The following is a 14,241-nucleotide window of genomic DNA, read 5'->3' as shown; positions in this document are numbered from 1 at the left end:
CGGCTCGGCCCGCTCCCCGCAGCACCAGGCCCCCGCCGCCGCCGCCGCGCTCCCAGCCTGCCCCGCTCGGGGGCGGGGCCCACGCACGCCATCTTGGCGAGGTCACGGGCGGAAGCGGGAGGAGCGGCGGCCGGGCGCCATCTTGGCGAGGTCACGGGCGGAAGCGGGAGGAGCGGCGGGCACCATCTTGGCGAGGTCGGAGGCGGACGGGGGCGCCGCCGCCATCTTGGGAAGGGGCATCCCCGCTGTCGGCGGCGCGGCACCATCTTGGGGAAGTGAGGTCGCGGCGCCCGGAGGTGAGGCGCAGAGAGGCGGGGAGGCCCTTTCCCGGGGCCCCGGGGGTGCTGCCGCCGCCCTCCTTACAGCCGGGCCCCGCTGAGCCGCGGCGGTTCCCGCCAGCGGGGTGCTGAGGGCGGGGGAAGGCGCTCGCCCCCCTCCCCCCGCCCTCACAGGGCCCGGCCTCGTCCCTCACGAAGCACCGAGGCGGCGCCGCCTGCCCCCGCCCCGGGCCCCGCCACAGCCCCTCGCAGCCTGGCGAGGGCCCCTCGTCCTGCGGCCCCGCAGCGGCGCGCCGGGGCGGGCGGGGCTGCGAGCGCAGGGCCTGGGCGGCCGTGGTCGAACCCGGCCCGGCGCCGCCCGCCAGCCCGGGCTCGCCGGGGGGGGAGCGAGGCAGCCCCGGTTGTCAGGAGCTTCCCCTCGCCGCCCCGACATTTGAGGGGTGAGAGCGCGGCGTAGGGAGCGGGGTGCTGCCCCCGCACCGGGGGGGAGCCGAGGGAGTTGATGGAAGCTTCCTGCCGCCTCCGGAGCTCTGGGAGTTGTCGCAGCCTCACCTGAACGCTCGGTTACCTTACTTGGCTCCCTGAGTAACGTCAGGATGCTCAGTACCATAGCTGCAAGCATCTTGMGTGGGGAGATACCGCTGCCACCGCTCGGGGCGTTAGCTCTCTTCAGCGGGCATCAGATTAGGTTGATCCGTTCTTACAGGCAACAACCGCCGTCAGCGTGGTGGGTGGCGAACTGTCCTGGGGGGGACGGAGAAACTGAAAAATCTCAGAGGTTGAACTAAGTCTAATGCTTAGCGAGTCTTTGTACTGAGCCTTTCCTACCTCTGGAGTACAAATTAGCACACACATAATTTGTCTTTTGTACTTTAGCAGAAAAAAAAGGGGAGGGGGACCTAAGGGATTTACTCCTGAATCTACTATGGAGGTGATGCTGAGGGGAAAAATACTAGCAGGTTTTGTGGTTATTCTCGCCATTCTAAAGCATTATGAGGTCTTCTTATTTTCTTCACTTTTCCTGTATAATACTCTGTGTTTTTATATATTTCTTAGCTCTGACCAAATGACAATATTCTGGGTGACATCTAAAGGTTTGTATTGCTGCTTCTGCTGAAATCTGCTGCAACTTACAGACTTTACAAGAATTGGCGACATCTTGTGGAATTTTTAGAGGTTACATCTGTTATTTATTTATTTTATTTTTATTTTTTTTTTCTGGTAGAAGTAGTATAGTGGTTTTTTTTACCAGCAGAGGGAGACATCTGACCATGAAATTCAAGCAGAGCTAGTATTTTGTAGCTTGTTTTATCAATATACATATAAAACTCAATGTTCAAATTAACTAGTTCAATAAGTAATTTAGCTCATTGATTTTTGGGCATATCCTAAGTGCAGTTACAAGCTACGGATATTTTAAATGCCATTACCTAATAGAAGGAATGTTTTAAGCACCTTTTATTGATTTTATTACTGCTTTATTTTGCTGTCTTGGTTTAAAATCATTTTAACCACTCTGTAATCAAGAAGAAATATATCGTTGGTGAAATACAGTCAATTTCCTAAAAACCTTTGACATCGTTAAATAAGGAATTACAGTTGTTAAATCATGTCAGGCAATAACCAAGGGACAGAAAAGATATAAAATTTGGAGCAGTGGGCCAGCGTACCAGTAAGCTATTTTGACCTTTGGCATTCAGACTCTGTATGTGACAATCACACTTCAATTCTCTTCTTGGTTTTTATATCAGTCAGGAGAGATTTAAAATCTCCGCATGCCAGGAAGGTTGTTGAATGATAACGGAGTACGATCTAGAGACAATTAAGGGACATTTTAATGACCTGCTGTGATTTTTTGTTAAAATTACTCTCTAACTTAGCACATTTGAAATTTCATTTGGCAGATTGTATTGCTAGTAGCGTAGTATATTGATGTTATACACAAAAGGAGTAAATTGAGTCTGCTCATAGAGATTTCAGTTACTTTCCTTCCCAGCTCTTTTGACTTGAGAAGATTATCAGTATTATTGAGCTAATCAGTTGGTAGATGTAGACTGGGAATACAGGCAATATGTTGCTTAATCAAAGAATTGAAAAGTAAGTAATGAATGTTTGTGCACAATAAAAACCAGCTAATGAGTTGATTGCATTGCTGCTTGATGTAATTTAACTGTAGAGTGGCAAACATCAATACCTATATATGATTTGACTCATGATTGCTGAGCTGAGATTCAAAGTTTAGACAGGTTCTGCAGTAAGAGAGCACCTGCCGATTGACCTAAAGTGGGGAGCTTCATTTTGTTCTTTAAATGGAAAAATCAAGTGATTCTGTCATTAATTGTTTATTTTTTCTTTCCCTCCCTTCCCCCACCAAAAAACCCCTCTCCCACATCCAATGTAGAAGTTACAGCTAACTGTTTTCAGAGGTTTAATAAAAGCAAGTTTCTGGCTTGAAAAATGAGAAGAATAAGTTGGCATGAAATAGTTTAAAATTCAAATTCATGAGTTTAAATATAAAACCAATCTCTAGTCTTCCTCTAGTAATGACCTTAACCTCAAGGGGGAAATCAATCACAAAGAAACGTTATGCTCTCTGTATGAAGGTGGACATCTGCTATATTTGAGCTAGATAACAAAAATGACATAAATGAATAGGATATGACTATCCATTAAAAATAAAGTCTTCAAAATAGTTTATTAGCAGAAAATCAAACACTGTCTTGAATGGTGCAGCCTGTTGATTTTTTTTTCCTGAATTCCCCCTTTTTTTCCTCTATATTCGCACCCTTTGATTTGTTAGGCAGTGTCAGCTCTTGTTTCTTTGGTATGGATAACACAGAAGGACATCTTTGTAGGCTTTTCTAAACCAAGCTCTGCCACTGTCAACTGTTGTGTCATTAGCAGGAAGAAAACTTGGTACCCTGATTCTGGGTAGTTCCTACATCTGCTGTATTGTGTTCTGTGCTCTTCTCTCAAGCCAGGGATCAGACTCATACTTCAGGAATGTGGTAGTTCAGTTGGGCATTAGTATTTTTCTTCAAATTATGAAGAATGTAGATACTTAAGAAGTTTGCTTTTTATTTCTGTAAACTGTCCAGTGTCATGTAAGGTTTAAATCCTTATTAGATGGTTGACACATTTTCTGAGCTTCCATCAAGCAGAAGTCTTTGGAACTTCTGCTTGTCAACTGTTTTCTAATTTAACTAATACTTGCCTACAGAAATTACGGTRACTTGGCTGAGGGACATCTGGTATCTTGCCTTCTTTCCGTCTGTCAGTACTAGAGGAGGGGAAAAATAAATTTCTAAATAGGTTAACAGAAAAAAAAATGCAGATAACCTTATTGTTAAAAATCACCTAAGAGTGGGATTATCTACAGACTAAATAAAGCACAGATTCCCTGGATACATTCACTGTCTCTTTCTAGGGGTTCTTTCCCACCGTAAGAGTTAGAAACATACTAGTGTTTTAAATGAAAATACCAGCATCCTACAAAACCAACTTAAAGGTTCATAGAGGCTTGGATGACTGCATTATGCTACCCCCTCCTAACCTACTGCCTGCTTTATGTACAGCTCTTGATGTCTATTCCTTCATCTTGTGTGAGAAGGAGCTGTGGCTGGTCGATCACTAGCCGTGCTTTTGGAAGAGGGTTTGATTGTCCCTATCACCAGTCTCCCAGATACAGAGGTTTTCCACCTACTGAAAGGATAGTGTGTGGGAAGTAAAGATTGTGTAAGTGAGGTGATGATGGGCTGTAGGCAGGGCAGGCAGGGAGGTGTAGCAAGGAGGGTAAATCATGAAAAAGGCAGTAACACTTAGTCTGATTTGCCTTTTTTATKTAACTTTCTAGTGCCTGCTACTGATATGTGACATTCTTGGGACTGTGGCTACAAAAGATCCATGCGGCTATGAAGTATGGATGCCTGATGTTTTGGATCCTAAATGACACAAATTAATATACTCTTTTAACATTTGTTTTTGTTTTTAAAGAAAATCCCTACTTTATTTTTCCTGGATAGAGAAAATAGATTAGAGACAATGTTCACTAATACTTACTTTCATTGAAATACCTCCTAAAATGTATTTAAAATCCTCTCAAGAGAAGCTAGGCTTTCTGTTGAACTGTTGATAGTTTGTCACCTAATACCTTTGTGCTACCAATTTGAACAGGAAATGTATTTATTTTCTTATTTATAAGTTTAGCTTTATCTAAATAGCTGCAGTTTCGTATTAGATTTTCTTGACTAGGTTGTGCTGTATACGGTTTTAGGAGGAATGATACTGCTTGGAATTGAACAGGAATAATACAAACCATGAAAGGAAAGCAGAAAGCTGCCACAGCGTTAGTTGTAATTAGTTTTAGTTGAACTGTAATTCAGTGAAATGCTAATGCCATATACTGAAGGCATAATGCCCTCAAGAGTGCGCTTAGTACTATGTATAAAAATCTAAACCTCAAAGTATGTATCAGTTTGCTTCTAAAGATTTGCAGAATTGGGTAATAATAGTATTCTCCAACTGTCTGTTCTAGAATGTCATCTTAAAAAGTAGTTTAATTTATCAGTAATTATAAATTGATCTGTTTTTTCTTTACAGTCTGATCTTTAAATATTTATGTTACAGTCATTTGTTTCTTTGTTTCCCTGTAGTGTGCCGTCACTGTACCAAAAGGTACACATTCGAGTAAGGCTTACACTCCTTACCAGGACTTCACCATCTGTGAATGTTGCAGTAGTTTCCGTCATCAGACTTTAAACTTTTGTCTGGACATGTAGGCTGGTAACGCAAATAATCTTATCCTTCATATGATAGCATCATAGTGGAATTTTGACTGATAATTTCTGAATATGGAATCAGCATTTTTTTGATTAAAAATTCATCATAGAAGCGTGGTCAATGTCGAATATAAAATTGTGGAAAAATCCTGCCTTTTTTTTATTGTCTGCTTCTGATTCTGGTATTCTGGCCAAAACCATAAGGCATCTGAATGACAAAAAGATACTAACTTTTTAAATTTAGAGTCAGTGACTTAGTTATTAATTTTTATATTTCAATCCAGTATGATTTACGTATTTTAATCTGGTGCTTTTGCTATAAAAAGTTTTTTTTTTTTNAAAAAAAAAAAAAAAGAAAACCAACAGGTTCCAGTCATACTCATTTTTCCACACCTTGAGGACTAGCAAATTCTTTAATGTGAGATTTTATTTGTACAAAGCAAAACTTCAAAACCACTCAAAAGCTTTCTTATTAACTGCTGTCAGCCCTTTGATTTACAAGGGCAATAAAGATCTAGAGGGGGCACATTTATCATGGAGTTCAGCACACCAGGAGCCATTTTCTCAAGCGGTACAGCCAAGTGATAAAATGAGTTCTTTTGTTCTATAACCAAGACACATTCCCTATTTTTTAAAAATGTGTGTGTTGGACTCCTTGGCTTGTACTTTGGCTGTGTTCCTGTAATACTCCATTTCTAAATAATGAAAAATTGCTAACATGCAGATGCTGATGATGCATCTGGAAAAACAGATCGTCTTAAAGACAAACTTTCTTTCAACTTTGGTTTAGTTGCTAACTTTTTTTCCAGTGCTAATTCTTACTTTTATTTTTTTTAAGTGGATTAAAAGGTGATCATATACCTGTTTGCAAAACTGAAGGAATTSTAGTTAAGATGTAATAAAAATACTCTATTTAAAATAGAGCCATGCTGCTAAGGCATAGTGGTATTTTGCAAACTTCAGCTCTTAATGTGTTTTTAAGCTTGTATTTGAATGATTTTGAATGTTCTTTTATTTTGGTGGATAGAAAAATTTATCTTCTTTTGTAGACTGAAATAGCAATGGCTTTTGTGGGCACTTAATTAACAGACATAGTTGTGTTGTAGGAACTGCTTGCAAAAGTAAATATCTGTGTATGTGAGCAAGGGGCTCAGAATCTGGCAAAAAATGAACGTTACCCAAATGTGAATATTAAAAAACCCCAAACAAACAAACAAACAAACAAAAAAAAAACCCAAAACAGACACTGCTATATAAAAATGCTGCCACCTACAGACTCTTCCTGGAAGAGAGATGCATCTGTGGTCACTAGCCATCAATGAAATCCAGTTATGCTCAGCTGGTCAATGTTATTACACAAGTAGGAGAACAGACTTCCAAAAAATACCTTATGATTTTGAGCATAATAATCTTTTGTACCTAATGTAAAGTTTAATGTGAAATTGCTTTTGACTTCAATTGGGCTTTGGTCCTAATGTATGCAAGAGTGAATCTGAAAAAGGACAGAGGCATTAAACCTTGTCCATACTTAAATCAGTACCATGCTAGGGTGCCCRTATAACTACAGTGCTATGTATTTCCTACAGTAGTGCCTATTTGTCCTGAAATTATACAAAATATATGATGGATGGGCTTGGCAGATGCTTTGGACAATAGCTGCTCATTTGGTTTTATTTCTGGTTTCTTTTGTAGATAGTTTTAAGAAAAGTAATGCTGTAAGCAGATTGCACTTATAGCACAGTTATCACACAGCTTTTAAATGTGTTATTACATGAACAAAATGAAAGACCATCAGTGTATCCGGCCTAGTACGCTTTCTTTGACTGTGGTCAGTAGCAGAGTCAGAGATAGCAGTGCTAGAACAGGGCAAATGTGGAGCGGTATTGTCAGAATACAAAATGCATAACAATGTTTACAAGTCTTACCAAACCTATTTATCAGCCCTAAGTATAAGATGYATAGGGGACAAATGATTCTTCACTGTATTCTACATTAAATATTTTGGAGGTAGAAGTTTACTATAATCACTCTAATTTGTATGCCCCTGAAAGCGTATCACTAAGAAACTAAAGATGCTGTTTCTTGTTGGCTGACTTATAATAGTTACTTATTCAGAAGGAAGCAGCTGTTACGACAGCCAGAAGACCCCACTGTAACTGCTTTACCAGCTTATGGAAAACTAAATCTTTGGTTGACCTCTCATGGCCATCTTCTGTAGCAAAGTGATTTTTCAGATCTCTTCCCTGTAATTTTATGTTGGCATTTGAAACAAAGCAAAAATGATTTAGTCCGGGAGGCCCACCTTTTCATAAAGCTGTATATGTTACTTCTGATACTTATCGTATTGTAAAACCTTTAGTCTCTGATATTTAAAGTTGGGAATTATAAAGTCTTTTTAAAAAACAAACAAACAAACAAAAAAAACCACCCCAAACCCYGGGACCTCTTATTCTGTAGTCTCTTGAAAGATCCTAAAGCTTTGAAAAAAATTTGAAATACTTTATTTTATGAAGCAGTTTTGAGGTCAGTTTTTCTAAAACGTGTGCTTTTATGTTGGATAGTTTAAAGACCATCTGTTAACTGAAACCAACCGTAAGTGAAGTTGCAGTTATGTTTCCTATTAGTCTTGTATCACTCCTATTAGTCATGTATGAAGGAATACAGAGACATCCAACAGAACTCAAAACAAAAATTGAAAAAGCAGATGTTGAAAGTGTGTTGGCTTGTTTCTTTTCTTTTACAGGAGCAAGTAATTATTAATGGATTACAAAAATACTGTAAGACTGGTTGTGTAAACTGTTATCCAGAATCACAGCTAAGATGTATTTCTGATTATTGTATATTGCAGTTGAAAACTGGAGTATTTGGAGACACTGAAGAGGGTTGAAAAAAATAGATCATGAATGTTTGGAAGCATACAATGAAAGATCAAATACAAAATTTTAAATAGTTATGCACTTCTAGTCTCTCAGGGCTCATATATTACGTTGTCATGGTGAGCAACGAATGAAAAATAAAATAAAGAGGCTGTTCCTTCAGTAGTTGTGACTTATTGGTAGTTATCTTTTACAAGAGTTACATGCTGACTTAAGTAAAGATTTCTGAGGGAAAAAAAAMCCAAACTTTATTTTTCAAATAAATTCAACGAAGAGCTCACAGCCTTCCATGACACCGCACTGAATTATTATTAGTGTGCACTGCTGTGAGAATAACACTCGCTGCTGTTGAACAATAATGTCTTTCCATGGAATTTTAGAATGTTGGTAGGAAAATGGAAAGCAGAACTGAGTGCTGAAGCAGAATTAGACCAGTCCATTCTCAAACCAGGACACTGTCACCATTGCTTCTGTAAGGAGAAATACTAACGTGTACTGTGTATGCAGGTCCATATAACTTGGTTAAAACATTCTCTAATAGTTTGTGTACGTTAAGCAGAAAGCCTTCTCTTGTCTGAATAAAATCTCTTTATATTTCTTTAAGACTTTCTCTTTTTTCTGTCTTTAACTTGCAGTCAGACATCAGGAAGGTCTGCAGTTTTGTCTGTATAAAGCTTCATTTGTCGTAGGTTAATTTTGCTTGCTTTTATGGTAATAGAAGATCTGTTGCACTTAGCAGATTAAAATAGTATTCAGGAATGAAAGGCCATGTCTAGGCTGTTCTGGGTTTTTCAAAAAGACTCTCCCAGCAAGTCCGCTAACTGTGAAATGCTGTTTGTGCAGGCTCTTGGCACTCATGAGTTCTCCCTTCTTTCTTCCCAGTTGTCTGATCTCCGGGGTACTAAGCCTGTCCCGCTGCTTCTGTCTACTGCGGGAGACAGCTAATGCAATTGGCCTGTAATAACAGAGAAACAGCTCAAGGCTACTGGGCTGTATAAAGAGATGCTGCAGCTTGTGTGAATAGTTTGGGAGCTGAGACTTTTCCTTGGGACACCGGATTAGGAGATGGGACAAAGGTCATTCAAGTGTTGCAAACTGTTTGCTGCAAGAGTGCAGAATTACCAATGTTGTCAAGAGTAAATCATTTCATTGCCCTCATGGACACAGTTATGGACAAAAAGCCAAGTGCTTATTGCCAGTTCTTGAAGAAAATCTTTCCCAAGACCTCAGTAATCCCTAGCCCTGTGGATATTGCACAAGTTGTTGCATAGATCAAGCTTTAGCTCCTGATCCTGCTTAGAGCCCCCTCAAGCTACATAATACAAGGCACTAGGCCTAGGCTGCTAGGGCAATGAAAGGATACTTTATAAAATGGCCGTCACTGGGAAGACCTTTTGGCCTGAATACTTTTTTTTTTTTTTTTTTTTTTTTTTTAAGTGCTTGTGTGTCAAGAGCTTTTGGTCTTAAATATTGTAGAATCCTCTCCAAAGAATTTCCTCCTTACTCTTTTTCAGAGTATCCTTCAAATGCTGTCTGAGGCCTGTCTGCCAAGGCACTCGAGCAGTTGATCTCAGTAGAATAATCTCCTACAAGGAAGATTTTAAAGAAGCTCTGTGATATTCAAACTGTCCCTATGGCTCTGTGAGCCTCTTGGTGCCCTCTTCAGTGCCCTGCTGGTGTATTCAGCATCCAAGGACCTTGTCTGTCCCAAGACTGGATTTGCAGAGAAGTTGATTTGAAGACCTGTCTTAGCTCACCTGCAAAAGTCGTTTCTTGAGCAGTGATCTGCACTGAGTATAGTGAACAAATTGGTTCAATCATCCTCCAACTGTTTGAATGCAGATTATTACGGGTGAAAGGAACCTAAACCTTCTGGTTGCCTCTGAATTCTTGTGACACCAAAGGCAAGGTGGTATAAATGATGAAGTAAATTAGCCTTGAAGGGGCTTTAAAAGGGCAGTTTAATGTAACCAATGTGTATCTCTTGTTTTGTTTTGTTTTGTTTTTTTCCCCAGGATAGTTTAGACAAAATCTTTTTTTTTGTTCTGTGACAGCTGTTTCATTTAGAAAATGAAAAATTAGTTGTATTGATACTGTGTTTTGAAATTCATATATTGGACATATTTTAGAAATTTTGGTAGTATTCATATAGTTTATTCGTGTTTAAAGTGACGAAGTTATTTTATTGGAGTGAGGAAAAGCAAATTTACTTTAAATGATTTCCTTTTGTGGGAGCAACTGTCATTGCAGAAGGTGCTGGGACTGGCAGAGGCAGAAAAGGTTTATTTCATTAGATTTGCCAGGGACCTGGTTACTCCCTATTTTACATGTACTAGTGGTTTTTGATAGGACATTTTACCAATTCTACGGGTCTTAGTACTCCATTAGTCATGAATTACAGGTAAGGAAGAAACCTCTATCTTTTAGAAGTCAAAAGTTATTCCCCTGCCCACCCCCCAATTTTTCTGTAAGCCTTGTATGGAAGAATAATGGAAAAAATTAGAAGACACCTCTGGCAGTTTTTTTGAGAGTGAACATTCATATAGATATATATATTTTAGAATAGTGTTTAAAAAGACCATCAGTACTGTATTTCAAACGTGTTTTAAAGTTTTTCAGTTTTTTTTCTGTAACTAGCTGGAATTTAATATGCATTTCCTTTATTTCAAGATTTTAATATTAGGCAGTTATAAATCCTGTATGCCATAGATCTGCATTCTGTAGACCAAATTTACTCTTCTCAGTGTTGTACTGTGTTAATTATTGTGTAATGAAACATCTAGGATAGGAATGTTGCATTCATTTTCTGTACTTTCTCTAGAAAAATGAATTTCTCTTATGGCTACAACCTGTGGCACTAAGCTTGTGTTGAAATACCCTCTCTGAGCCCCTAAATGCTGCAGAGAGGCTTTGTGATGCACAGAGCAAGTATAATACCATCTTCCCCTTTGTTCCATGTTTAGCCTGGTGTCTGGCATCCACTTCCTCTCTTCAGTGCTGCTTCTTCTTTTATTCTTTTATTCTCTCATCAGTGCTTTTTCTCCCCCTCGTTCCAATTTTGATTGCACACATCCAACCTAATCGGTAGGGAAACCAACCTAATACGGTGCTTGAGTGTGGGATGGGGGGGGGGAAGAGGAGAATCCTCCTTCTCCCTTTCCACTTGCTCAGCCCTTTTCTTTCCAAGCCATCGTAATTTCTGGAAAGTTTGCATCCCTGGATAGAGGTCACTGAATGACTGAGTCAATCTCATTGAAGGTTTTATTGAAATATGCCCAAACTGGCAGAATTACCATTATCCTACTTATAGCATAGATGGGTGCAATGGCTGCAAGTGCTAGCTGGGGGGCTGCTGCGGAAGGTGCAGCATACGTGTGAATGAGGAAGGACCAGTGCCTACTGAAGGAAAGTGCAACCTAGGGGGGATAGTCAGCAGAGAGAACAAATAAATGGCAGGGTATTTTGGCAGTAATGATGACCCTTGCTGCTTATACACTGCATTCCTCGTGTATTAAAAATACTCTGATTTACTGATAACTTCTGTTCACGGGGGTGGGATTCGCATGGGATACAGTATTGTTGTTGATGTAAAAATATGTGTAGGTTCTACTAAATATTGCTTTCTCACTTTATGGAAAAATGTCATTCTAGCTCATCCATTCTCAAACTCTGGTGATAGTCCTTTTAATTTCCTTTGGCTCTTACTGAATTCTGGAAAAGGTTAATTAGTTATCCACTGAGCTTGATAGAAGAAGATTTTTTAGAATATAATATTAAGAAAAGTTCTATTGGGGTATGAAGGTAACACCACAAGGGGGTACTATAATTTTATCAAATTTGTCTTGGTGAGTTACTTTATTAAGGTAAAGTGATTACAGCCTGCAGAGTTAATTTTAGTATGCTAATACACCACAGCAAGTTGGGAGCTTAAATAAAATGATACAATTAATTTAAATTTATAGAAGGTAGAGAAGCTTAGTAAGGTCATCTGTATGTTATATTAAGATTGTGTATAGGCGTAACAGATTTAAAAGTCAGTTTTCTTAGAAGCAAGCTTTAGATAGTTGCTGTATGCACTTTGTTGACCTTTGTGTGAGTTAGTTAATGTTCTTCTGTGAAACTTAGTTCAGTTTCATATGAGAAAAATAACCCTTTACTCTCCAAGTACAAAAAGTTCAAGTAGGATACATATATATTTTAAAGGTTTTAACAACTGTGAAGGTGAAAATTTAGTAGAAGTTGAAGATTTCCTTTTTCATTTGCAATGGAAAAATACATCCTCTGGTGTTCTTTCTTTAGCAAAATAATTGCTCTTGATTAAACCTTTTGATAAAATATATTAATATGACTTGCTGTTGGGCATATGGGTGCAGTAATTATGTATGTGGCTTTGGGGAGGAGTTGATACTGCTTTTGTTTTGTTTTTGAAGGGAAGAAATGCCAGCACTGTAAAATATCTAGGCTTTTGAATTCTTATGTCACTGCTGTCCTCAGATAATGCCTCACTGAGCTCTAGAAGAATAGGATAAAAATGAATTGAACAGAAATAGGTTCTTTGAAAATCTTGCTATTGTATTAGGCTAGGAGAAATTAGAAGAATAAAAAGTAAAAAGAAATAGAGAATGAGAGAAGCAAAGAAGAATATAGTGAAGTAAAAGTTATGGGATACAATAGTTCTAACATTTTGCTTGTATGTAACCTATTGGTATTTGGCTGTTTCATATATCTGGTGCAGAATTTATTTGGAGCAACATGAATACTTCTATTGTAGAGAAGCTGTGATTTCTAACTAGGGTCTCTAGATGCTAGCATTGTGCAAATATAAAGCACCACAAACAGTAATAATAAATGACTGGTGGAAGATAGACAGATGTTTAAATCTTTGTAGGGCTACAGGGTGGGGAATATGAAAGAGAGGATGTATAACTTAACAGTGGTCTCTCTGTTGTCATTGGGTTTTGATAAGGTTCACAGAGCATTAGGTTAGAAAACAGAAAGGAAGTAGTGTATGTATGAAACACATCAGAAAAATACATAATTTCTACAAAAGACAGTTTTTCATTCTAGTCATCCTGTTGAGTGGATTTTACTTTCATTAGGAGGTTCCTAAGTTCAGTTTCCCTGCAGGATATGGAAAACTAGATTACACACAAACAAACCAATTGAGGGTCTTGTTTGCCAGAGACAGTAGTTGCCAATGATGTAACAAAACAGGATTTTCCAAATGCTTGTAAAGATGTTTTCAGTATCCATTTACAGTCTGTTACTAAAATCTACACTGTAACTTTTGTGTGAATTGAAGGGTATACTGAACTGACAGGGTCAGTGTTGCCAGCCTTCTATTGCTGCAGGTAGGTGAGTGTGTGAAATCTACAACTGTACACGGATTGACCGGGGTTGTTAGTAAGAACCTACCATATGACTTTTTGCTGAAATCCACATGTAGTATAGGCCTTGGTGAAATGAGAGCTCCAGTAGCAGTGTCCTTACCTGTAGGACTCTGTCCTTACCTATTTTGTAAACAGTGAACAATTCACCATTAACCATCCAATATATTGAGCTCTTTTCATGGTTCAATTTTTGTCCTTTTATGATGAAATACAGAGATAATGTTGAGCATGGCTTTTTGGCAGAGTATATGGAATCTGGCATTTTAGGAGGTTACAATGAGTCAGCTTTTGCAGAAAACAGGTCCTGTTTTATTGTGAGCACTGTTTATAATGATTTCCAGAGATTTGGCTTTCTCCTAGAAACTGCACACCAACAGAAAAGGAGTGTTGCTTCCAGTGGCAACAAAATGGCGTTTTTGTCGTGGCTTTCCATGGTCATTTCTTCTCTTTGTATTGAGGATGTGCCTAAGCAGCACCATCAGAACTTCATGAGCAAAACTAGCTAGCCTGTTGTAATGTACTGCATCTTCCACAACAAGAACAAGAGGTTGGATTTAAGGATACTTGAATAACAATAAAAGGGTATGATTTCACTTGGTATGAATTATATCCTTTTTAGGAAGAGTGCAGACAAAATATTGCAAAATTAAGAGTTCTAATGAGGAAAATCCTTATTCACAGAAACCTTGAACARTGTAACTTTTTTCAAAGCGAGAACAAATGAATGCAGTCTAGATTTGTATAACAAATTATTCATATTAAATTATCAAATTATATGCACAATTAGATTTTTATTAAATAAGAGATAATGTATGCGATGTTATGATAATCTTATAAAGTATAACAAGTTTTTAACTTTAACAGCACCATGCACAGTGCCTCTATTCTCAGGGGATTAATTTTATAAGTAAGGCATTCA

At 38.8% G+C, this 14,241-nt stretch overlaps 1 protein-coding gene across 1 annotated transcript in view; it reads left to right on the top strand.

Moving 5' to 3' along the window:
• Positions 1-14,241, top strand: part of LOC146595429 (uncharacterized) — a 440,719-nt gene that overhangs the window by 826 nt on the left and 425,652 nt on the right. The window contains exon 2 of the mRNA XM_085305746.1: positions 23-296. Within this exon, the coding sequence (XP_085161872.1) occupies positions 23-296 (274 nt within the window). The remainder of the gene's footprint in view (positions 1-22; positions 297-14,241) is intronic.

This window comes from Rhea americana, unplaced genomic scaffold (genome assembly GCF_003343005.1).
Source record: "Rhea americana isolate MKP2758 unplaced genomic scaffold, rheAme1 scaffold_226, whole genome shotgun sequence".
Lineage (NCBI taxonomy): Eukaryota > Metazoa > Chordata > Aves > Rheiformes > Rheidae > Rhea > Rhea americana.
Note: the sequence above shows the minus strand (reverse complement) of the source record. Positions and strands in the feature narration are given on the sequence as shown.